Here is a 25946-nt window from a genome sequence, read left to right as displayed (position 1 = left end):
ACTGATAACTAGGAGAAACTGGAACTCTCACCACGTCTGAGAGTGGCAAGACATTGGACATTCACGCAAGAATCGTGTGGCAAAGGCACCACGGCCGGCTCTGGCAGGGGCCGCCACGGAGGGTGGAGAGAAAGGCGCTGGTGTGGAGGAATGCAGATTACAGTGCTCAGTGGATCGTCTGTAAAGACACTGAAACCTCCATGAGTTGGGAAAGGAAGAAGGGTGCAGAGGATGGCCAAGAGCTGAGACACCCCAAGTCTTTAATGAGGGAAAGACGCCAGAGGGAAAGTGGCTATGGTGAGAAGGGTCGGAGGAACCTTTGGCCAGAGGTGGAGACCCTCAGGGGAGAGCTGGATCTGGTCCGGGGATAGATGCAGCCTGGAGAACCCCACCCACCGTCCCAGCACCCCCCCCCCACTAGTCCTACTCAAGGAATGGTGGAGGATGGGGAAAGAATGGCCTCCTGCAGCCCCCTGGTGGATGCTTGGAGACCCAAGCTTCACTCAGGGCCACAAAGTGGAAATGGATGGATGTATACAGGGGGCAGCTATCACTGCAGTGAGAGTTCAGAGGAGGCAGCGGGCAAGGTTAGGGAAGGACCAGCAGCAGGAGACAGTGCAGGGGAGAAAGATACATCAGCAACAAGAGCTTGTGAGCAGGAGCGGGAAGCGGGCCTGTCAGTAGGCACCCAAAAGTTAGAGGCCACAAATGTCTCAACTTCGGTGCCAGTGGCTTTTATGGAAGGATGGGTAGGCACTGGACCCTGTTACCCTACTATCTGGAGAGGCGAGGAGGGCTGCCCGGGTTTTACAAGGGGGAAATGGGGACCTCATTGCAGGCAGGGGCTGCCTCCTGGGATTCACAGTGTGGCCAGAGTGTGGTTGGATGAGCCCAGGGGTGGTGAGCTGGGAGCTAAGGGGAGGAGTGCTGGGTGGGTCTTTTTTTTTTTCTTTAATTTTTGCTTATTTTTGAGAGAGAGTGGGGTGGGGGGAGGGAGAGAGAGAGCTGGGGAGGGGCAGAGAGAGAGGGAGACATAGAATCCGAAGCAGGCTCCCGGCTCTGGGCTCGACGTGGGGCTCAAACCCGTGAACCGTGAGATCATGACCCCAGCTGAAGTCAGACGCTTAACCGACTGAGCCACCCAGGTACCCCTGGGTTGGTCTCAACGGAGTTCAGGACTATGGGAAAACCCCAGCTCAATCGTGTTGAGCTCAGTCAGCCTGGGTGTGTGCAGAGCCACAGCACAGGCCTTTGGCTGTGAGGCTGCATGAGGGAGAAAGGGTCTTGTCCTTCGTGTCTGTCTCCTGGTTTCAGCAAAAGCTTGGCCTCCTCCTAGCACCCCTCGGGGAGTGTGAGACTTTTGTGGATTCCAAGACCAGCGTGAGCCTGGGTGCAGCAGGATTGGAACACTGTAACTAGTTTCTGTGGGTGAATATTGAGGCCACCCTTTAATATGCATTCGATTTCTGTTAAGGTCTATTCTCCTTTGAAACTCAATCTAGTGTGATTTGGCTTTCATTTCATTTCAGAGAGATGGAAATCCAGGAATTCAGTTCTGTGGCAGAAATGCTTCGGCTGTACCGACGTTCTATTCTTCTGCGAGTACGGCAATTGTCGTTTTCAAATCCGAAGTTCTCGACAGAAACTCCAGAGTGGGTTTCACGTATCAGATTGCAGGTGAGCCGTGGAACTTTGTGTGTTATTCAGAAAACCTGCCACCATCCCAATTCCTGCTAGAATGGACTCCTGTGAGCAAATTTGGGTCTGTTACCATAAACCATGTCTACAACGAGGTAAGAAATTTTAACTAGAAGCCAGGCCCACGTCCGCAGATGACTAAAGCTGGTTTCCGAGGAGGTAAAGTGAAAATAACACTAATTAAAATGTTTAGAATGCCAGCATATTTTTCAAATCCATGTAGTTAATTTAATTTAAATGTATACTAGTTATTTTATTAATTATCCACTTGGCCACAAATAGAAATCACTGTGTCTTACGACATTATTTGGTAAAAAACAAAAAAAACAAAAAACAACAAGTCTTGAAAGGGCTATTTGACTACAGTAACAATTGAGAAGTTTATTTCAAGGAGAAATTATTTGATGTTCATTTCAAGCTTAATTAAAACTAAAGCTGCTTTTGATTAAAACAAACACATAGTGGGGCACCTGGGTGGCTCAGTCGGTTAAGTGTCTGACCCTTGATCTCAGCTCAGGTCTTGATCTCAGGGTCATGAGTTCAAGCCCCATGTTGGGCTCCAAACTGGGTGGGAACCAGCCTAAAAACAAACCACAAACAAATAGAAAAGCTTTTGGTGGTTTCACCCAAAATGATAAGGATGAACAATTTACCGATTCTATCAGAATGAGTAATTTATCAAAGGATATAAATAGAAATCTTCATACAAAAGTCAGTCATGGTTGCAGAGTCTTTGTGCCTAAAAAAAAGCCTAAACGTCAACCGACTCCACTTAAATGTGATCAGAAGAGTACAGAGAATTCTAGAAAGTTCATCCTCAAAGGAGAATGCTCATATTTCATATTTCTCATGGGGGCGTTTTACGTTAACGAGACACCACATTGCATCCGCGCTATATGCCGTTACCTCACTTCCTATGACCCCAGTTATCCCAAAGGTGAGAGGGTTGAAATAGCTTTTTTCTCTAAAGTGTGTTCAAATTTAATAATCTTGAATTCTGTCAGGTTGAAAGAACACTAAAAGTTGGGATGCCTACATTAATTGCGATTTTTTTTCTCTAAGGTTGCAACAGAGAGTATAACAGGGCATTTGGCAATCTCAAGAGTCCGGGATGGCCAGATAATTATAACAATAACATGGATTGCACTGTTACTCTCACGGCCCCTCAGAACCACACCATTTCCCTCTTTTTTCATTCATTTGGCATCGAGGACTCAAGTGAATGCACGCACGATTTCTTGGAGGTAATGTACATTTGATCGCATCTAAAGGAACTATTTAAAAGATGGATCACTGAAGATTTTTCACCTCTTTCTCTGCTACTTCTAATCTTGGATCCCTTACTTGTTCATGATTATTCATTATTCTTCCATCCCATAAATATTTACCAAGCATCCTTCTAGGTACAGGCACCAGAAATTCAGTAGGGAACAAGACATAGGCAGGGCCCCCGAGGCTCAGAGTCCATGGGACAGACAGATAGGAAAGAGTCAATTCCCTCACACCTGGAAAGGACTAACAGAATCAGCACGGTCAGCAGACCTAATGCAGTTTGGGGAAGAGAAGCTTCCGGGTGGAGGGAGGTGATGTGTGGGTTTAGAGAGAACCGTCAAGGACCTGGAGGAAGCAGAGCCACGCTCCTGGGGTGGGGGCTGGCACTTTTGTGATTCTTCAGCAGCACCATGCGAACGCCCTCTGCATTCCTTCTGCCCAGCACCACCTACACTCAGTGAGAAGACCCATTACATTGTTGTTCACAGGAAGATGAGCCCATTACCAGCACAGACAGCGCGTGGAGCACAGCGCCTGTATTTTACCATGAAAACCCCAGAGCTCACGCGGGTGTTCTTTGCACACTCTTTTGGAAATGGATTCATTCTTAGGGAGCAGACTAAGGTGAAACCTGAGACTTGTATATACAAAATGCTGAATTCCTCCATGAAATGAATTTGAATCTAAATCTTACCCGAAGTTGCTCTAAATGGGCTTTGTTTCATGTAAACAAGAGTCTTCTGTAAGGTTTCCAAGCAGTTTATTTGCTCCTCTACATCTGTTAAGGAGTTTTATTATTCTGGGAAGCTCCCTATAGAATTAATCCAAATCTTTTGTTAATGAACATTCTGTTTTTCTTTGAGAGAGAGAGAGAGAAAGTCAGAGCAAGAGCGGGGGAGAGGGGCAGAGAGAAAGAGAACGTTAAGCAGGTTCCACGCTCAGTGTGGAGCTCGACACGGGGCTCGATCCCACTATCCTGGGATCACGACCTGACCCGAAATCAAGCGTCCGACGCTCAACCAACTAAGCCACATAGGTGCCCCTTGCTAATGAATATTCTGCATCTATAGTGTAGCAAGTGCTGGAAGAAAGCCTGGGCCTTTATCATGGCAAATATACTTGTCATGGTAGGAAATGAGGAGATGAATGTAGCAGGGAGGAAATGAGAGAACTGCAGTATTGTCTGCATCAGTCAGGGCATTAAACGCAGACCTTTGTGCCTCACCCACTTCTGTGAAGTGTGAGGCAGAAGCCACAGGAGGGGATACAGAGAAAGGACAGAATAATCCGTCCGTTCAGAGTCACAGTGCAGCTACCCTGGGTCCACCTCAAGCCTGAGCTGACCGTCAGTGACTGGAGTTAACACTTGCCATTTTCCTCTGGATGCTGGGACGTGCAGGCTAGCTCTCCAGCACCAGAGGTGGGAACTACTCCTCCTGGCTGCCCTTCCTATCCCATGGAAGTTGGTTTGAAACTTCCTGTCCAGTAAGCAAAGACAGGAAACTGCAAGTGTGGCCTGTAAAGTGTGGCCAAGTCTGGTTTTTGATGGCAAGACCGTAGCAGGGCTTATCGGCAGCCGTTAACAGCAAACCTCCCCATCCCATTGACGTTAACCACGGCAGGAACAGAAACTTCCTGGTGAGGATTCGGGCCATGTTACTACCACACAAAAGCCAAGCTCTGGACCACATTTGGAATCTGCGTTTGTTTTTAGCGCCTTCATCCCCCCTTTTCAGGATCGTCTGCAGGCTCAAGGATGCCTCTTGCTCTCATTGCCCCATCCCCCCTCTACAGAGATAAATGAATAGGATGCTAGTGGGACTTGAGATCGAACTTACGCTCTCAGAGCACAGCCTTCTCAAACAGGGCCCAGAGGAAAGAGACCCAAAGGGAAGAATAGAGTGGTAGGGGTGCCTGGGTGGCTCAGTCGGCTGGGTGTTTGACTTCAGCTCAGGTCATGGCCTCGTGGTTCCTGAGTTGGAGCCCCGCGTTGGGCTCTCCACTCTCAGTGCAGAGCTCACTTTAGATCCTTTGTCCTCCTCTCTCTCTGTCCCTCTCCCGCTGTGCTCTCTTTCAAAAATAAATAAACATAAAAAAAAAAAAGAATAGAATGGTAGCAGGTCTGACCTTCCAGCATTCTTGAATATGGCAGCCTTCTCTGAATGCAGGTAGTTCACTGGCTATGCCAACTATGGCAAGGCCACTCAGCAGCATAATCCAAAAAGGACAAAAAGGCACTGTTTTCTCCCACTGGCTACTGCATAGACCTAAAAAGAATCTCGGTTTAGATCAACACCAAGACTAACCATTGTGCCTCTTATGACTTAAGACAGCCAGCAATTAGCCAAATGCTAAACTATGAAAATATAAAGGCAACGGAGGAACTTCCAAGAATTTTGAATACATATGTCAGTAAAATCTCCACTCATACATGTTGAGCTGGTTCCAGCTCTCCATTGCCTGGGTAACATTTCCTTAATACTCCTCAAGAGTCTTCCTCCGAATAGGGAGGCTGTGAATGTGCAGAAGGAACACTGAGAACAGAAGGTGGTCAAGTTCACTGTGGTTACCCATTCTCACACACTGACTCATTGCTATTTTTTATATGCCTCTCCTCCAAGCAGTGAATCTAAAAAAAAAAAACAAAAAACAAAAACCAAAAACCAAAAAACTATTCAGCTTCAGAATGTTTTCAAAATTACCTAATAGTCAAGTTTTGTAAATTTATTGAGTTGTGTCCTTTTCCTATACAGAAATTCCTTTGGTTTTGGACTTTATTATACGTCTTACATTGATTTTTTTTCATAGCCCCTTCATAGCCAAGCAATTTTCAAAGGGAAAAAACCATACACACGGTATAATGAATAAACTACAATAGAAGCGACTGGAAATGGAGCAGGCAATATCCCCCTCCAATCTTTTTGAAATTTCACAGATATTTCTGAATTCAAATGCAAATGGTTTTTGATCTACAAACTGGATGTTTCTCTCCTTTGCAAGAGAACGTGACTTCTGGGTGCATGTTCAGAAAACTCTTCATTCTTAAGTACACAGAAAGACAAAGCTTTTCCAAAAGAGGTTGTCACTCAGATGGTCTCATGTCTCAGTGGATGGCAACGGCAAGTCAGAGAAGGAAGAATAAAATGCTTAAGTATAATAATTAATGGCTCATTTTTCAAGGTAAGAAACGGCAGCGACAGCAGCTCGCCCTTACTGGGCACGTACTGTGGAACCCTGCAGCCAAATCCTATCTTTTCTCAAAACAATGAACTGTACCTACGGTTTAAGAGTGATGGTGCAACTTCCGGTCTTGGATATGAAATTGTCTGGACCTCATCACCCTCTGGTAAGACACTTGCACTTTGTAAGGGAAATTGATGCAAGGGAGGAAAAACTTGGAGGGGGGGGTGGTGTCTCATAAAAAAGGACAATTAAAAGTGACCTTACCTCTTAGCCATCTGTATGCTGTATTGTTTTCCAATAAATATAGAGATTTTTGTTAACAATGACAGTACAGATATCCTTTTTAATTCTACTCTCATTATTTCTACATTACATGTTTCTTGTAATATGAAGAGATATAGAAAGAGTACAGATATATGAATATACATACACATAAAGCATAGATATACAGATTTTAAAAAAAAAATTTTTTTAACGTTTATTTATTTTTGAGACAGAGAGAGACAAAGCATGAACGGGGGAGGGTCAGAGAGAGGGAGACACAGAATCTGAAACAGGCTCCAGGCTCTGAGCTGTCAGCACAGAGCCCGACGCGGGGCTCGAACTCACGGACCGCAAGATCATGACCTGGGCCGAAGTCGGCCGCTTAACCGACTGAGCCACCCAGGCGCCCCAAGATTTTTAAATTCCTTTATAAATTCTGATTTTGCCATATTTTTAACTTTCAGTTTGATCATCAAGGTGGTTCTCTGAGAATTAAAAAAAAAAAAAATGTGTACCTAAAGGCAAATTACTTACACATACTTGGGTGTAAGTAAACAGCTGTGCCTTTGATAGCACCAGTCATTTTTCAGCAGTCCCGGGGGTGAAAGTGCATTTTTTCAGGGAAGTCAAGTAACTTCCTGCATGTTTTGTTGGTTGGTTATCAAGTAACTGAAGGAAATTTAAGTCATGTTAATATATTTCACTCAAGAGAGGAGGAGTATCTTTATGAGAAGTCCCGTTGAGGTATTTCAAAACATCTAAAAATTTCCAAGTAAGAATGATAAAAATGACTTAAATATACTGAGGGACAAGAAATAACTTAAATCTTGGCAGCTAAAGATGCTTACAGATGATCTCCGATGCCCTGATTTTGCAGCGGAGGAAATAAAAATGAGGTTAATGAGTTTTCCAGAATGCACAGCAAGATTTTGGCAAAAGCAAGACCAAACCTCCAGGGGTCAGACACCCAGCCCAGCGCCATTTAATCTTACCATGAGGTTTCTTTCTGTTCAGTGGGATATCTGGGTGCCCAGGGTATCTGGTCTAAATAATGACAGCATTTGCAAATTAACACCAGTACTTACAGGGCTCCGTTTTTGAGTATGTCAATCTCGGTACTGTCAGTTATGAGCCCAGGAAAGTCATTTTACAATTAAATAATTATTGTCGGGGCGCCTGGGTGGCTTGGTCGGTTAAGCGGCCGACTTCGGCTCAGGTCACAATCTCGCGGCCCGTGAGTTTGAGCCCCGCGTCGGGCTCTGTGCTGACAGCTCAGAGCCTGGAGCCTGTTTCAGATTCTGTGTCTCCCTCTCTCTCTGCTCCTCCCCTGTTCATGCTCTGTCTCGCTCTGTCTCAAAAATAAATAAACGTTAAAAAAAAATTAAAAAAAAAAAATAATAAATAAAATAAATAATTATTGTCAAAACCTACAAGGATACAGTCTTTCGGGTCAGCCCTGGAATTCCACTTTTAATTTTACTTCACTCCCGTCATTATCCTCAACTTGCTGCATATGGAGAGCCCTATGCCATCAAAAGTACACAACAACTTGAATTACTCTCGCCTACAGCTATTTTATCAAGTTCTTTGTTTTCCCAACCCACTGTTTTCAAAGAAAGGACTTAGAGGAAGTGGTCCCAAGTCATGATATACAGGGAACAGAATACATGGTAGGGGTGGGGGAAGGTGGGATGAGGTGGTGTTGAGGCAGTGGGAGGGATATAGCCCACAGAAGGAACTGGAAAGGGCTTTCTGCCACCTCTGTTCTTGCAGAGTGCCTCAGCACCTTGTGAAAATTGCAACCGTCTTCCTGCCTCACAAGGAGATGGCTTCCATTTTGTTGAATATAACGGCCTGTGTTGGTTTCCTTGTAGGCTGTGGTGGAACTCTTTACGGACACAGTGGCTCCTTCACCAGCCCTGGCTACCCGGGAACTTACCCAAACAACACTCACTGTGAATGGACCATCATTGCTCCTGCTGGCAGACCTGTCACGGTCAGCTTTTACTTTGTCAGCATTGATGATCCCGGAGACTGTGTCCAGAACTACCTCATACTCTACAATGGACCGGATGCTAATTCTCCATCCTCTGGACCATATTGTGGGGCAGTGAGTAAAACAAACATTTTAAAATTCCCAGTTATTATTTTTAAATGATAACTTATTGTACACTTTTAAAGGCAGACACATGCAAAGTACAAAGTACAAGCCTTTTGCAAATTTCAGCAATTTCCAGATTTTCCTTTCTATTTGGGGAGCACGAGTGCCACCTAGTGGGCACTGCATTAAATTAATAGTAATAGTTCCCAGACTCCAGTTCATCAGAATCGCTTTGGGCAGCCACGTAGGGGTCCAGACTTCCAGTGCCCGCTCCCATCCACTGAACCAGAATTTCTAGGACAGGGGCTGTTGTACGTTGTTTTTTAAAAGCTCCAAGTGATTTCAATGCACTTCCCAGGGTTGAATACCCATATTGTTTTCTCCATGAGTGCAACTACAGACCATTTGGACACCTGACTCCATTTTATCTACTTCTTGTTGAAAATCGTAGGAATTCTTTGAAGAAATAAATAGAGATATTGAAAATGGGTCTAGTAACTAGTAGTTGTTCTTGTAAAGTTCTGGTGTGATAGATCTCCCTTAAACGTCAAGATAGGATTCTGACAGGGACTCAATTTTGCTTGCGTCTGTCCTCGCCACCTTCTCGTTTTATGTGAAAGTAGATACGGAGCTTTCCAGTAAGGGAAATGTGACCACAGTAGAGAGAATATCAGTTCTTGCCGTTCTGCTCTTTATTTATTAGCCTTGCCAATTAATTAGGCAGTGAACTACAGCAGCTAAAAATCTAAAGAGTTGTTTGGTTTTTCTAAATTGAGATGCAATTGATATATAACATATTAGTTTCAGGTGTACGACATGAATTTTGTGTGTGTGTGTGTGTGTGACCAGAACTTTTAAGCTCTACTCTCTTAGCAACATTCAAATAGACACTACATTCCCAGGGCTTACTTATAACTGGGAGTTTGTACCTTTTGACAACCTTCATCCATTTCACCAATCTCCCACCTCCCGCCTCTGGCAACCACCGGTTTGTTCTCTATATCTGAGAATTTGGTTTTTTGTTTTCGTTTCATTTTGTTTTTTTAGATTCCACAAATAAGTGAGATCATGTAGTATTTACCTTTCTCTTTCTAACTTATTTCACTTAGTATAATGATCTCAAGGACCTTCCGTGTTGTCACAAACAGCAGGATTCCCTTCAATTTGTGGCTGGATAATACTCCCTTATCATCACATTATAAATATACAAATATATAATATTATAAATATAGATCCTATATATTTATCCATTCGTCCATTGATGGACAGTTAAATTGCTTCCACATCTTGGCTATCATAAATAATGCTGTGATGAACACAGGGGTGCAGATATCTTTTCAAGTTGGTGTTTTTGTTTTTTTCTGGATAAATTCCCAGAAGTAGAATTGCTGGGTCACATGGTAGTCCTGTTTTTAATTTTTTGAGGAATTTCCATACTGCCTTCCACAGTGGCTGCACTAATTTGCATTCCCACCAACAGTGCACGAGGGTTCCCTTTTCTCCACGTCCTCGCCAACGCTTGTTATTTCGTGTCTTTTTTATGATAGGCATTCTAACAGGTATGAAGGGATATCTCATTGTGGTTTTGATTTGCATTTTTCTGATTAGTGATTTTGAGCATCTTTTCACGTACTTGTTGGCCATCTGTATTCTTTGGAAAAATGACTATTCACGTCCTATGTCCATTTTTTAAATCGGATTGTTTGTTTTTGCTATTGAGTTCTTTATATATTTTGATTGTTTTTTAATTCTTTATGTATTTTGGATGTTAACCCCTTATCAGATACATAATTTGCAAATATTTTCTCCCATTCAGTAGATTGCCTTTTTATTTTGTTGATGGCTTCCTTTGCAGTGCAGAAGCTTTTTAGTTCGATGTAGATCCTTTAGTTTATATTTGCTTTTGTTGCCTTTGCTTTTGGTATCACATCCAAAAAATCATTGCCAAAAACCGATGTCAAGAAGCTTACTGCTTATGTGTTCTTCTAGGAGTTTCATGGTTTCTGGTCTTTAATTCATTTGGAGTTGATTTTTATGTGTGGTGTAGTTTCGTTCTATTATATACAAATATCCATGTTTCACGGCGCCATTTATTGAAGACAGAAAAGTTATGAAAATAAACCCTAAAAGGAAACTGCAGATGTTAACAGGGGAGAGTCGTACACTTTACTGATATGATTGTTTTAGTTGGAAGAATATGTGTTTCCATCAGAAAAATTAAAATTTTAGTACGAAGTTGGATTGGAAATTCAACTTTTATGACAATTTTATTGAGGTATAATTCACGTACCATAGAATCCATCTACTTAAAGTGTACATACAATTGTTTTCAGTAGATTTAGAGTTATGTAGTTCAGAGTTGTCACCACAAACAATTTTAGAACCTTTCCTTTCTCCCAAAAGAAACCCTGTATCCACTGCCAGTTAATCTCCATTTCCCTTTGATCCTCACCTCCCACCACCAATATTCTTTTTTGAGGTATCCATATTACTTCTTAGCAAGATTCCTTCTAGAAAAATATGCAGGTTTATGTAAATTCAACAAAATTTCTTTATGTAGTACTTTCTTCCTAGGCTAACGTTTCCAGAAAGATGCTCAAATGTGCAAAACGTGTAATTGGTTCTTTTTTTTTTTTTTTTTTTCCAATTTTAGGACACGAACATAGCTCCCTTTGTGGCCTCCTCACATCGGGTCTTCGTAAAATTTCATGCAGAGTATGCACTGCGGCCATCAGCCATCCGGTTAACTTGGGACAGCTAACTATGTAAGATGGTGTGGTGGCTGTACTGCAGGGCCCTCGGGCATGAGCACAAGTCTGCTATCCTGATGCGGGATTCTGCCTCTGCCACTGGGAATAATCTGAATTTTGTTTTCACCAACGTATGTGTGGAATCAATATGCATACATTATATTTTTGTTTTAATATAGAATGTAGCTTCATTAGCCTTGGCTGTGCTTGTCACCCTTCCTTCTAACACTTTGAGCCGAAAAGTTCCTAAAATCCCTTAAAAAGTTGGAAATGATTATGGCAAATGTGACGGAAACTGTCAAAAGTTAATGATAAAACAGGAGTATGATTTTCGCTGTGAATGTCAAATGAGGGGTAATAAACAGTAACGAATTGTACGTGATGATGCTGCACTCATTTTTAACTCATTAGCATTTAGTCCTTCACTAGCAGGTGTAGGTTTTCAAGTTGAATTTTTACATGTGGATGAAGTACGCAGATCCTTCAGAAGACGAACTATGGAGCCATGCTGCCTGCATTGACCGTTAGCCCTCCTTGCTGAAGCTTCCTTAACGCCTCTGAGCTTTCATTTACATATGTCCCACCATTGCCCATTTCTAGCTTACCAGCACTGTATGTAAAGTCCTACATAGCTTAACAACGCTTTTGTAAAGTTTTCTGCTGCCTTTAACCAAACATGTTATGCTAAATATGCAAAGTTAAGTCTTCGTAACAACATGGGACAAAGTGAAAGGAAGACGCCGTGGAATGTGTGACTTCATCCTACTCGGATACTCAAGTGCCAGAAAAATTGCTTCTGCACAGAGTAGAGAGCCACATGAATAAAACATTCTCACCTTTACAATTCCCGCTTCCTTGAACTCTGTGTTATGGGTAGATACATGACTTTCATAGACGACCTGTTATTGGCCGGAGCCGTGAATGCACCGAACGGAACCATCCAATCCACGGGGTCCTGACGAGCCGGGGCAATGGCCAAAAACTCAAGATGAAGTTCCGTAGGGGGAGATACAACATTTTGCTCTTTTACCTGAAAATGAATCACAAAGGTACAGGATATAGAGAAATTTGACACTAACATGTGAAAGGACGGGAATTGCAGCTGTCAGACAGTAAAAGGATTTGATCTCAGGTCGCGTCATGAGAGTAATGGTATCCACAAGAGTTATGCACAGAGAGATGCACTTTCCCAGGAGGTACATTAAAATATCTAGGAGGCACAAAGGTTTCAAGAAAAAATAGGCAATATTATTGTGTAATTTTTTTAATGTTTATTTATTTTTGAGCGAGAGAGAGAGAGAGAGAGAGAGAGCGAGCAGGGGAGAAGCAGAGAGAGAGAGGGACACAGAATCCGAAGCAGGCTCCAGGCTCTGAGCTGTCAGCACAGAACCCAAAGCGGGGTTCTAATCCGCAAACTCTGAGATTGTGACCTGAGCCAAAGTCAGATGCTTACCCGACTGAGCCACCCAGGCACCCCATCTTTTTCTTTTAATCAGAATTGTTTTGGCTATGTAGAATCTTTTCTGGGGACTGATCTGGGGATTGTTTTTGTATTTTTATGAAAAATGAGTTCAGAATTTTTATTGGGATTGCTTTGAATCTGTAGATCGCTTTGGGTAATACGGATGTTTTCACAATATTAATTCTTCCAATCCAAGAACATGTGATATCTTTACATTTATTTGCGTCTTGTTCAATCTCTTTATCATTGTCTTCCAGTTTTCAATGTACAGATCTTTCACCTCCTTGGTTAAATTTATTCCTAAGTGTCTTTTTTTATTGTTTTTGATGCAGTTGTAATTGGGATTGCTTTTTTACTCTCTCAGATAGTTTGTTGTTAGTGAATAGAAATGCAACTGATTTCTGTATGTTGATTTTGCATCCGGCTCCTTTACTGAATTCACTAATTAGTTCTAACAGTTTGTTTTCTTAGAATCTTTAGGGTTTTTATATGTAAGATCACATCATCTCCCATTAATAAGATGCATCTAATTTCCACTGGTTCTGTTTTAATTCACTTATTTATACATACTTATTGAACATTTACTACGTGACATGTACTAAGAACAACCAGGGATAAAGTAGTGAACAAGACAGCCATACATACAACCGATGTCCTCCTACTTCAAAAACCCCATTACCCACGTCCATCTTGTCTGGTTTCCTGAGCCTGTCCTGAGGCAAAATTTTTAATTTCCTTAGCTGGTGAAACTTCTATGAAGCCACCTTCCCAGATCTGGTGGTCAAGTGATAACTTTCGGGCTCCCAAACTGCATGATCACGGAGCTCCATCGGGAGCGATCAGCCCTGCACAGAGCTAACAATCAACAAGTTCACACTGGTGCAGGCCTCCTGGTTGTTAAATACCGAGATACACCCAAATGCTGCTTGCAGGCCATAAAGCGGAATCCAAAAAACTATAACATAAAATGAATGAGTTTGAGGGGTGGGTGAGGGGAGGTCTTACTTGGAAGTTAATGGAACGTGATAGTCCACGTGGGTCTGAAGGAATACAAGCGAGTACAAATGTAAACCAAGGGAAAGTACTACTGTTCACAACTGATCACACACCGAACTGAGAAAGTCTCATGGTTACCTTCTGACCCCATCCCACTCTAGGTGACATTGGAAACTTGAGAAGAGCGGGGCGGGGACAAGAGACAAACTCCAGTACCCACCTCGCCCCTCCGGCCTCCCCAGGATCCAGCAAACAAAGGGCTGATGCTTGGCATAGAAGGTGGCTTTAGGACCCTGTTCCAGCACGATCTGATTTCAGTTCTCCTGGTAATACCCATCCCTACCTGCTTATATCTGGCAACCCAGGACTGGGGCGAGCCAGGCTTCCACTCCTACCTGATCTCTTTCCCCTTTGAGTCTCTGTCTCCCTAAACAACTGGACCTTAGCAGGAAGAACAAACCTCATGCCTTTTAGTCTTCAAGGGTAAGTCTAGCCGTTATTGGCCAGACTTACCCTTGAGGTAGCTCAGCAAGAGGCCACCACTGGCTCTTTCTGGACCCAGTGGAATATTCTGTCACTCCAGGCATTCTTGTGAATCCCTAGGGCATGGTCGGGGCCAGTGACAGTTGGGGGCTAAGGGAGGTCATAATTTGCCATAATTTTCTATTACATTTCAACTCCGTTTACTGGAAGGAATTTGTTAAAAATATGCCACACACTTACCAAGGGAGTACTAACAATATTAATTATATTAAGAAAAATTAGAACTGGGATGCCTGGGTGGCTTAGTCCGTTGAGCGTCTGACTCTTGATTTTGGCTTAGGTCACAATCTCATGGTTCATGGGATCAAGTCCCACATTGGGCTCCATGTTGAGAGTACAAAGTCTGCTTGGGATTCTCTCTCTCTCTCTCTCTCTCTCTCTCTGCCCCTCCCCTGCTCCCAGGTGCTCCCTCTCTCTCTCAAAATAAATAAACTTTAAAAAAACCCAAAGAATAATTAGAACAAATATCTATGTAACACTTGCCCTCTGCAAGGTGTCATTCTCATATATCACTCATTGAAATAAAACACTAAGAATGATCACGCCCATTTTACAGTTGAGAAAAGTGAGGCATGAAAACTTACATAAAACTTGAGTGACAGAGCTATGATTCTAACCTTGACAACCACCCAAGAGTGTGCCTCCCATTCAGCCTGAAGCAGTAGGTGTGAACTTATTAAATGTGAGATATTATTAAATATTATTATAAAGTATTTTCATAGGCCTATCAAAGTTATTAAAAAAGATTGTTATATGACCTAGAAAAAAATTTTAAATGTAATTGCTGTTAGTTTAGTAAAAAAATAGAGATTATACAACAGCATCCAAAATAATGGAAAAAAAGCTTTTTACCTATGGGATTACAAATCACTTCATGGCTATCCATTTAAAGAGGAAGGTATTGGAAGAAAAATGATATATTAACTATTGGATATTTCATGAAAAATTGGTTTTTCAAATTTTAATTTGATAACTATACATAAATGTATAGAAGTCTAGAGAATAAAAAGGCATTTTTAAAATTAATGACATGTAATAATTTATGTAAATTTGCTAGTTGCCATAATCTAGTGTACCTCGTGTGGCCCAGGCATCTTCCATATCTATCTTTGATTGGAGCACTCTGTGGGCTGGGGGTGGGGGGTAGAACATTTCTCCCAATGGGAAGGAAGTATTGAAGCACAGACTGTATGTAAGCACATAGCACTTGGCAGTGAGGCTGTGGAAGGGATTTAAGCTCTGATAAATATTAACTTTTGCATGCATGACTGTCTACATAATTTGCAGGGCCCAGTCCAAAAGGAAAACTCAGGGCCCCTTGTTCAAATCTTATTAGACATTTCAAGATGGTGACAGCAGAGCATTAAACCAAACATGGGGCCCAGCTAAGCATGGAACTTTGTGTTACTGCACAGGTCACATATCCAAGGAGCCTGGGCCCCTTTTCCGTGTTATAAAATTCTGGAACTTAGGGATGTGTTTTATTAATAATTACACTGGCAAAGGGGACCTGGGTGGCTCAGTTGGTTAAGTGTCAAACTCTTGATTTCGGCTCAGGTTATGATCTCACGGTGGTGAGACTGAGCCCTGCATCAGGCTGCACGCTGGCAGCATGGCGCCTACTTAGGATTTTCTCTCCCTTTCCCTCCGCCCCTTCCCCACTCGCTCACACATGCGCATGTGCTGTCTCTCTCTCTCTCAAAAAAAAAAAAAAAGCTGTACTTGCAAAAGTGAAGGGAAGGAGAGGAGAATTATGAAGAAATGAAAATAAATTTCTGGAAAAGAGGAAGTGAATGAAAGCATGATGACAAGTGAATCAGAAAAGAAACTGCGGCCCAAAGTAATTTCCAGACAGATATGCAGCAGAATTGGGAATCGGCTTTCCAAGCACTATGTGGATATGGGGCTGGCAGGTGCAGCGTGAGGAGGTGAGACCAGCAATGCAAGTACTGTATTAGCAGGAGCGCGCCATTCACCGTCTCCCTGCCCCCGCAAAGGCAGCCATGTGACTACACCGCAGGCACAAAACTGGGACACCTCCTCTGAAGAAATTTAACCCACAGCCCAGGTAAAATTAATGCTGACCTAGGAAGGAAACAAATACACATCACAAATAAAGGAGGAAAACAACCACACCCTGGCTATCTAGAAAAATTAGCTCGGATCTTCATGCGTGAATATGAAAAAACAACCAAGAATCACCAGACAGGAAGACCTGCAGTCGTGCGAATGCAAAATCACGGGATAACATAACAGAAAAAGGGCACAAGAAAACACAATTCAGTCAACAGAAATCTGAAAATTGTTATCCTCAGAGGGGCACCTGGGTGGCTCAGTCGGTTAAGCCTGTGACTTCAGCTCAGATTATGACTCCAGGTTTGTGAGATGGAGCCCCATTAGGTGGAGACCCTGTGTCGGGCTCTGTGCTGACAGCTCAGAGCCTGCAGCCTGCTTCAGATTCCGTGTCTCCCTCTCTCTGCCCCTCCCTGTTCACTCGTTCTCTCTCTCTCTCTCTCTCTCAAAAATAAATAAACATTAAAAAAATTTTTTTTAAAAAGTGTTATCCTCAGAGATATTTGAGAAGAGTGCGCTCATCAAACAAAAGTTCGGGGCTAATGTAATCAAGGAGGAGATCTTAGGCAGTATTTTTGGTTAATAGCCAGAACTTCTTAAAATTTTAATAGAAGGTTTGGAAGACAACATTAAGATATCTCCGAAAACGTTAAGTAAAAAAAAGATAAATTAATGAAATACATGAGGTGGAAAACAAGATACCTATAGGAAATTGTCCTAGGATGCTGCCCTCTGACAGATTTCCTGAAGGTGCGAAATCAGAGAAAATGGCTGGAAAGACATTTCAAAGAAATAACAGAAAAAAATTTCCAGAGAGGAAGAGAGGAATGAATCTTCAGCTGGAAGGGCCCAAACGGATGCTGAACAGATTAAATTTAAAAAGACCCCCAATTAGATTATGGTGGCATTTCAGAACATGATAAACAATTCAAAGATCACAAAAGCTTCCCAAGAGAAAACAATAGTTCTCCCGCAAAGACTGGAGGAGATTGACACATTTCTGGGCATCAACATTGGAAGCATAGATCGATCGAACTATGCTTTTGAGATCTAAGAGAAACTGATATTGAACCCAGAATTCCATGCTAGGCAAATAAGAAAGGGTTGGGCAAAACAAGAACATTTTAAAACACAGAGCTACTCAAAATTTGTGCTTCCTATACATGGTCACAGAGAAGTTTACTTGAGCGGTACTCCAGCAAGATGTATACAAGAAAGGTCTGTTTAAACCCAGGAACCCGGTTAAAGAAACCACAGATCAGCTCTCAGCTGGAAGAGCAGAAATAATTAGTCTAAGTTAGAGCAGAAAGCTAGTAGGTTCCTAAAGTCTTCAAGAAGAATTGAGTGGATTTAAATCAACGGGAGATACGATAAAGAAGCTTACAGGAAGAAAAAGAAAAGCAGTTAGAAACTCCAGTAAACACACACACACACACAACAAAAAACCAACAATGAAAATTGCATTTAAAAACTCATCATTCAATAGAAAGCAAACTAAAATATGTCATAATTTTGAGTGTAGTAATAAGAAAAGAGAAGTCATTTATCTGTGTGTATTCCCCTTCATGTGACACAGAGGTCCGGGACTCCGAGCTGGGTGCTGGGAATACAGACCCCTTGCAGTTCTTGCGTTTGAGCTCCTGATACAGCGGGAGGCAGCGACTGCTGAAAAATGGAACCTCAATTATAGAAGAAGTATAAAGAGAGGCAACTTCTCGCTTCTCCACCTCCCAAGCCCAGCTACAATACCCTCACCCCGCAATCCCCTTCCAAACCTTCCCGCTTCCGCCCAAAGCACTCAGTGCTTCGGCCCACGAACCGAGCCTGCGCCAACACTACTGCGCAGGCTCCCAGGCGGGTCCGCGCGGATTGCAAACCCAGAGGCATTCCGGGGGACGAACGAACCTCGGGGTGGGGCGGAGTCTCCAGGCCAAATGACGGACGTGATTGGTCAGCCCCCGGGTACACATTCCTTTGTGGGCGGAGCCTCACCCAGAGCCACGTCTAGTAAACTGTTTTCCTAATTTGGAAAGGGTCAGGCGCGGGCGGGGCGTGGAGCGGCGAGCCGCAGGGTGTGCGCTTGCGCCGAGCTCCGGGACAGGGCGTGTTCCCCGTTCCGGGCCGCGTTTTGCTCCGAACGAGTGCATCTCTTGCCACTCAAGTGCGCCCTGCGGAAACCTGTGGTTCTCTCGCCCCACCTGTTAGGTGCTGCCTTCCGCGGTGAGTGTGTGTGGTTTGTACTTGGGTTCGCCTCTCCCCGCGCCACCGGAGTAGTACTGGACGCTTCCCACGCTCTTGCTCCGCCCCGCCCCCTCCCTGCACCCGGACCCTGCCGGCCGTTGCCCACCATCCAAGCCTGGGGGAAAACTGGACAGTGCCAGCCCGGGGCGTCTCCCCTTTCTCTCCCTGCACCGCCCTGACCGTCGCCCACGTGCTTGTTGTTGTCATTGCTACAGAACATGTCCAAGTCTCTGAAAAAGTTGGTGGAGGAGAGCCGGGAGAAGAACCAGCCGGAAGTGGACATGAGTGACCGGGGCATCTCCAACATGCTGGATGTCAACGGCTTGTGTAAGTTCTCGGGCAGGGTCTTCCCCTTGGAGCCGCCGGAGGGTTTACAATTTTTCCAAGTAGCTGCCGGCCGTGGTATGAGAGGTTGTAAAGATTTACATCCCGCTCCCTGCTTGTCAACCTCGCTTGTGGAGAGCTTAGCCCAGAAAGTTTGCAATCAGAATTACGCTCCGTTCCGATTGGAAGATGAACCTGAGAGTCCAGGGAAAGAATCACACAGATAGGTGTAGCTGTACCTCATTGTTATCAATGCTGATCGTTTGCATTTGGGTGGATTTCCCACACTGTGTACTTAATACCCACTTTATTTTCAATTGAAAATCATTTTGGGGGCGCCTAGGTGGCTCAGTCAGTTAAGCGTCAGACCCATTCTTGGTTTCTGTCCAGGTCATGATCTTACAGTTCTTGAGTTTGCTGCTTGGGATTTCTCTCTCCCTCTCTCTGCCCCTCCCCTGTTTGCGGGCAGGCTCGCAAGCTCTCTCTCTCTCTCTCTCTCTCTCTCTCTTAAGAAAATAAACATTGGGGCGCCTGGGTGGCTCGGGTCAGTGAAGCGGCCGACATCAGCTCAGGTCATGATCTCACCCTTTGTGAGTTCGAGCCCTTCGTCCGGCTGTGCTGACAGACAGCTCGGAGCCTGGAGCCTGCCTCGGATTCTGTGTCTCCCTCTCTCTCTGCCCCTTCCTAGCTCACGCTCTCACTCTCTCTCTCTCTCTCTCTCTGTGAAAAATAAATAAACTTAAAAAAATAAAATAAATAAACATTAAAAAAAGAAAATAATTTTTGAATCATGCTTCCTTTCTCCTAATACAGTCTCTGATCCTTGAACAATTGCCACAGAAAAGTTATGTGATCACTATTCTTATGCCTGGAGTATGTTAAACGTTTCTTGACTCTCTACCCTTTTTTGGCTCTTTATTCTACTTAGTTGAGGCTTTTGTTACCGCCTTCTTGTGCTACTGTGATGTCTCCCTAACTTTCCCTCTTCCAGTTTTGCTGAGCCTGTTTACCCACTTTTGTTTTCAAGTGTTGCTTTTCTGCAACATACCTTACTGTGTAGCTCTCTAAACCAGAGATTGCAAAGTCGCATGTCCATTGGGGCCAGGTGAAGGTGGTCATGGACTTCATAAGAGGTATCTCATCTGAAGGGGGCGGCTGCTACACCTGCTACTCACATCCAAACAATTGTCGCCACTTGGGGATATGGATTTAGTGTTGCCAGAGTTGTTTTTTAAGAAGCCAAGAATCCAGATTTTTATATGAAATTTCCTAAGTTTTAGACGTTGACAACCAATTCCAAAATTTGAAAAATAATTTCCTTATAATTTTTTTTAATGTTTATTATTTATTTTTGAGAGAGAGAGAGAGAGCATGAGCGGGGGAGGTACAGACAGGGAGACACAGAATCTGAAGCAGGCTCCAGGCTGCAGGCTCTGAGCGGTTAGCCCAGAGCCCGACGTGGGGCTCGAACTCATGAGCTGCGAGATTATGACCTGAGCCGAAGTCAGATGCTCATCCGACTGAGCCACCCGGGCGCCCTGAAAAATAATTTATAGGTGAAATAAAACTCTTCTTCAGGCAGAACGTGGCTTAAGGTTGGACCTTCTCCCTTCAACACTTCTCCTGGTTGTTCATTACCAACAGTAATGCTCCAGGTTCTTTGGCGTGACAGGCAGAGCCATTCTGAATCTGACCGAAACCTACCTTAGTGCCTGTCCTTTCCACGCATTTGTTTTCCCAGCCACACTGAACAGATTGCCCGTCCCGAACCAGGGCACACTCTTTCAGGTCTTTGTGCTTTCGAAGTATTGTTTTCTTCTTCTCTTTTCCCTCCCACATCTTTTTACTTATCTGTCAAGAGTCAGCTTAGTCGTCATAGCCTCTGTGAAGCCCTCTCTGTCTGTGTCGAGCAAACACTGCCCTTTGTCTGTGAAGTTGGATATGCCTTGCTTCGTGACTCTTGTTACACGGGACTGTGGTGTGTTCTTCATGGAGATGTCTCTCGTCCACATTGGAGAGTGGGGGCAACGCTGTCGTGCGGTACTCATACTTGTCTGCTCTGTAGTGCCGGGGACACAGTGGGTGCTCAGAAAAGTTGGATGGATCACGGAAAGCCTGACGGATTAGGCTCGAGAGTTGATGAGACCCAGACCAGGACGTGACTTTGGAGAAGGAGGGGAGATATCCAGGAGACCTAAAAGATGATGGATTCCTGGTTAGGCATGGAGAGAGCAGAGTCAACTTTACTGTGAACGCGTGGTTTGTGCCCAGGACAGATGGGCGTTGGTGCTCTTGAACCATCTCTGCAGAAGGAAGGGGGTCGAGAAGTCCTAGAGTGTTTGTATTTGGTGACCCTAAGATGCCTGCCCTCCAGCTTTAGCTTTTGTGCTAATTAGCATCTCAGCCTCTTGAGATGTGTCGGCCTCTCTCAAGTGGTGATGGCATCTTGGGGGCAGCAACAGAGCCACTGTCCCCGGGACTGACTTGGCAGTTGCAGATCTGGATGTGTGCCTGTGCTGCCCCTTCCCGGCTCTGCTTAGGTCATGGTGACCGCCGGAGGCTCTGCTGTAACCGAGGATGGGGAGCGCGAGCGGGAGGCCTCTCTCTGCTGTACTTGTGGCCCCGTGGCTTTCTGCTCCCCATCATGGCCGAGGAGCTTTCTAGCCCTCGGCTTTGAAGACGTTTCTTGATGTAATATTTATAAGTAGGGAGAGTGGCATAGCTATTTCGGTTCACTCGCATTATCTCTTTGAAGCCTTGGCTTTTACTGAAGAAGAAAAGATAGCCACTTGCTTCCTGAGAAAGCTGTTTCCGGTGTAATATCAGGTGGTGCAGAGCAAGATCCTTATTCTCCCAGGGAAGTAGCTTAAGGAAGAACAAGGCTGCGTCTCGGGGAGTTGGGGGAGTAAATTCGGAGATTTCGACCTCCTCCAGCTTCTGGGGTGTGTGGAGACCCACAGAGTGGCCCCTCTCTGCTGTAACTGCCTGACTTCTGGACTCCTGGAGTCTGGAAGCTTCCAGGATGCCTCCAGAAACCCATTTCTTGACTGGGGCTCATTTATTGGTAGTACGCATAATGCTTACTGTGTATATTTTAACAATCTAGATATTAAAGTGTTTGACCTGGTTACTTAAACTGTAGCTTAAGAATTCCCCTATTTCTTTACTGGTAAAACTTTAACTGTAACCATGAGGTTTTCTGTCTTAGCATGAAGATTCACCACGGGGAACGATTCATTTGCATGGGTAGGGAATGGTCGTTGTGTCTCAAGTTTTCCCTTCATTATCCTTTACTTTGTTTAGTTTCTCAAAAGATAAGAAATAAGTTTTGAAACTAAGAATGGAGGTTTTGTACTTCCTTGAAGCGCGCGAACCGTCTGTCTTTCTGCGTGGGAGAATCGTGTCTTATAAATGCAGCACTTTGCTTTCTCTGAGACGGTAAATTGTCTTTAAAAAATATTTTCAAGCGTTCAGGTCCCAAAAGCTTTGATGGGGAAGTCTTCATGGGCCAGAGACAGACATCAGACAGGTGCTACTGTTTTCCATCCAGCCAGATTCTGGGCGGAGCCAGTGACCCCCTCCCCCCTCCCCCCCACTCAAGTGGGAGAATACAGTGCTTACCAGTGGGGCCCTGGAGTTGCATAGGTTGGGTTCAGATCTTCATACTGTGGAACTTCAGAGAACCTACTTAACCTCTCTGAGTCCTCATCATCACATGGAAATGTAAGTGCCCACCTCGTAGGACCGGATTAGCCACGAGGGCACTGATGCATGTCAAGTGCTCAGCACCGCGCCTGGTACTGCGTGAGCACATAGTGAATGTTGACTTTAATAGGAATATCCAGATAGAGCCCATAAGCCTCAGACGTAACCAGTTCCGTCGCAGTCGACAGTCTGGACCAAGGAGAGCGGGCTCGTTAGGCTGGGTCAGGCATTTGTGTCAGATGTTGACGTTTTCTGTGGTAACTTTACAGATCCCGAAGCATGTGGCACTTTGGCCTAGGATTCCTAAAGATTTGGGTTGCTCTTTCTTTGAAATTACTCCCTCATTTTATTTTCCTTCTTATTATTTTTTTTTTCCTATGTGGCATGAAATCTGCACACACATTCTCCTTAAAGCTTCCAAGAGTAATGGTAGCAATTTTGTTCTCTTTATTGAAGAGATTTCGCTGCAGACCTGTGCGGTGTGCAGCTGTCCTCACCTGTATGATAAAGCCGCTTTTGAAGGGCCCTGTAATCAGCTTCTGTGGGAGCAGAGAATCCCATTAGTAGCCAGGGAGACTTTTTTCATTTCTTTTATTTAAGTCTTTTGTGACTTTTTTTTTTTTTTTTTATTTTTTATATCTCTTCAAGTGTATTGCCCTCTGGATGTCAAACCTTTATCAGTTTTTTGGTGTTTTTTTTTTTTTCAGGTTAGGCTAAAATATCTTTCAGATAAATTATAAAGAAAAATAACTAACCTTCAAGGCAGTGGTCTTTTTTTTTTAATGTTTTATTTATTTTTTTATTTTATTATTATTTTATTATTATTTTATTATTTTTTTATTTTTTATTATTTTTTATTATTTTATTATTTATTTATTTATTTATTTTTTAAACGTTTATTTATTTTTTGAGACAGAGAGAGACAGAGCATGAATGGGGGAGGGTCAGAGAGAGAGGGAGACACAGCATCGGAAGCAGGCTCCAGGCTCTGAGCCATCAGCCCAGAGCCCGACGCGGGGCTCGAACCTACGGACCGCGAGATCATGACCTGAGCTGAAGTCGGACGCTTAACCGAATGAGCCACCCAGGCGCCCCATGTTTTGTTTATTTTTGACAGAGAGACAGAGTGAGAGCAGAGGAAGGGCAGAGAGAGAGGGAGACACAGAATCAGAATCAGGCTCCGGGCTCGGAGCTGACAGCACAGAGCCCGGCACGGGGCTCAAACTCACGAACCGTGAGATCATGACCTGAGCCAAAGTCGATGCTTAACCCGCTGAGCCACCCAGGCGCCCCGAGGCAGTGGTCTTTCTAAAGGACCATGCAAGATAATCAACAAACATAATCATGGGTTTTCTGGAAGGGCTGTTTCACAAGCTCTGTTAAACCTGGACGTGGTCACCCCCTTAGTACTTTCTTATCAATATAGGCTGTCTTCGAGGAAAGATAAAGGAGCTGGAGGACATGTCACGTTAGCTATAATTCTTAGTAAGACCTTTCCTTTTTTATTTTTCTAACTTGAACAGATACGCTCACCATTGTGTTTTTAACCCTGTGGTATCCTGGCCTGGGAAGCCCTTTCCCCCCTTCTCCCCAGCCAGCCTCCTGTACCCCTGTCAGTGCTTGCTGACAGACGGTATGATTGATCCATCCACTTCCCCGCCCCGGTGCTGTTTTTAACCCACCCTCCCATCCAGCCTGGTTTACATGTCTCCTCTGGGCCTGGTGTGCGCGCCTCTCTTGCCTCTGTACCTGGCACAGTGCTTGGAGAAGGCTACCCCAGAAGGATTGCTCTCTGCTAAGAGCTGTGCCTCTGCAGGCTAGGGTAGAAAGCACAGCGCAGGGGAGGGAACACGACCCAGGACTCCCCTACACGGCCCCCTCCCTGACTCTCCAGAGGGAAGCCTGGTTACAACCATCAGGAACGTGCTATAAACTGCTCAGTGTTCTAGTTCTGATTTTAGGACAGTGTAAAAACGGAAAATGTCTCATCCAGATAGGAAATAAAGGAAGAAAAAATATGATGCCTTTGGTGTGCCTGAACATTTAATAATGAGTCAATTGACGTTGCGGCTTCGGTCAGCCTTGGCCTCTTATTTTTTGGAAGCAGCTTTTTTGTTACTAGCTGTGTAACCTTGGGCAAGTCACGTCATTTCTCCGTGCCTCAGGTTTCTCATCTATAAAGTGGGGATGATGAAAGTAAAGTAGCTACTTCAGAGACTCGCTGTGAGTCATTATCTGTAAAGTACCTAGTAGGGCATCTGGTGCATCATGTCTGAGTCCGTTTGGCTGTCGTGACAGTGCCTTAGATTGGGCGGCTTACAGGCAACAGAAATTTATTTCTTATAGTTCTGGAGGCTAGAAGTCCAAGGTCAGGGCGCAGGCGGATTCATTATTCCTGGAGGATTCGCTTCCAGGATTCACTTCCTGGTTCATAGAACCTCCACATGGTGACTGGAGAATGAGCCTCTCTCAGGTGTCTTTTACAAGGACGCTAATCCCATTCCTGCGGGCTCCACCCTTTTCACCTCATCGCCTCCCAAAGCCCCCACCTCCTGATACCATCACAGATAGGGATTAGGTTTCAATCTATGAATTTTGGGGCCACACACTTTAGTTCAGTAGCATGGCACGTATTCGTCTTCATCTTCACTATTTCTAATATCTGAAAATCTGTTTTATCCATGGTTGTGTAACAAAAAATGCAAAGCAGTGTCTGTTTAGCTTTTAGAATTCTTGGTAATGGTGCTTCTCCAGTGACCCTCGCCTGCTTATCTCTCTGCTGCATGGGGTCTGGGCACCCAGTGCCTCATTCCCCACCCGATTGAGAATTGCCAGGAAGTTAGATGGGCATGTCTGGTGTGACAAGGTCAGGAGGAAGAACCGTGGCCTCACACGGCAAATTCAGAGCCTTGGTCAACGTGGGAGGTAGTTGGGGAGGCAGCAGGGCATTTCATAGGATGTTGGTGGTGATGTGCTTGTGTCTATGGAGAATGACAGGCATTGAAAATGGTGGCCATTTTCGACTAAGTGAAGTACCACAAATCCCCCAATAACTGTGTGTTGAACTTCCTAGCATTTTTTCAGGATGGGTGCTATCCAAGCCAAGTCTCTGGGAGTTTCCTACCTACTGAAACTTTAAACTGTCCATTGGTAAATTAATATTTGCTATAAGAAAACTGTGAACTATATAATCAATCTGCAGTAGTTGGATTTTTAGCATCAGAAACTGTTAACACCCACCGCTTTGCCATTACAGCCAGCTCTTAATTGTGCTCATCAGTGCTAAAATCGATATGGTTACTAATTGAGAGCCGCATCACGTCTCCTCTTTCCA

At 44.2% G+C, this 25946-nt stretch overlaps 2 protein-coding genes across 11 annotated transcripts in view; both read left to right on the top strand.

Annotated features, from left to right (window-relative positions):
- CUBN (cubilin) overlaps window positions 1-12112 on the top strand; it is a 284543-nt gene extending 272431 nt beyond the window's left edge. For both annotated transcript variants that reach the window (XM_023256399.2, XM_003988129.5), the window contains exons 63-67: window positions 1530-1677; window positions 2761-2942; window positions 6151-6316; window positions 8292-8527; window positions 11172-12112. In XM_023256399.2, coding sequence (XP_023112167.2) covers window positions 1530-1677; window positions 2761-2942; window positions 6151-6316; window positions 8292-8527; window positions 11172-11279 — 840 coding nt within the window. In that variant the 3' untranslated portion in view covers window positions 11280-12112. The remainder of the gene's footprint in view (window positions 1-1529; window positions 1678-2760; window positions 2943-6150; window positions 6317-8291; window positions 8528-11171) is intronic.
- Window positions 12113-18395: 6283 nt separating this feature from the next.
- The window catches only part of RSU1 (Ras suppressor protein 1), a 355401-nt gene continuing 347850 nt past the window's right edge, over window positions 18396-25946 (top strand). For all 9 annotated transcript variants that reach the window (XM_019833992.3, XM_045060946.1, XM_019833993.2 and 6 more), the window contains exons 1-2: window positions 18396-18562; window positions 18799-18910. In XM_019833992.3, the coding sequence (XP_019689551.1) occupies window positions 18802-18910 (109 nt within the window). In that variant the 5' untranslated portion in view covers window positions 18396-18562; window positions 18799-18801. The remainder of the gene's footprint in view (window positions 18563-18798; window positions 18911-25946) is intronic.

Source organism: Felis catus, chromosome B4 (genome assembly GCF_018350175.1).
Source record: "Felis catus isolate Fca126 chromosome B4, F.catus_Fca126_mat1.0, whole genome shotgun sequence".
NCBI classification, from domain to species: domain Eukaryota; kingdom Metazoa; phylum Chordata; class Mammalia; order Carnivora; family Felidae; genus Felis; species Felis catus.
This window is presented reverse-complemented; position numbering and strand designations above follow the sequence as displayed.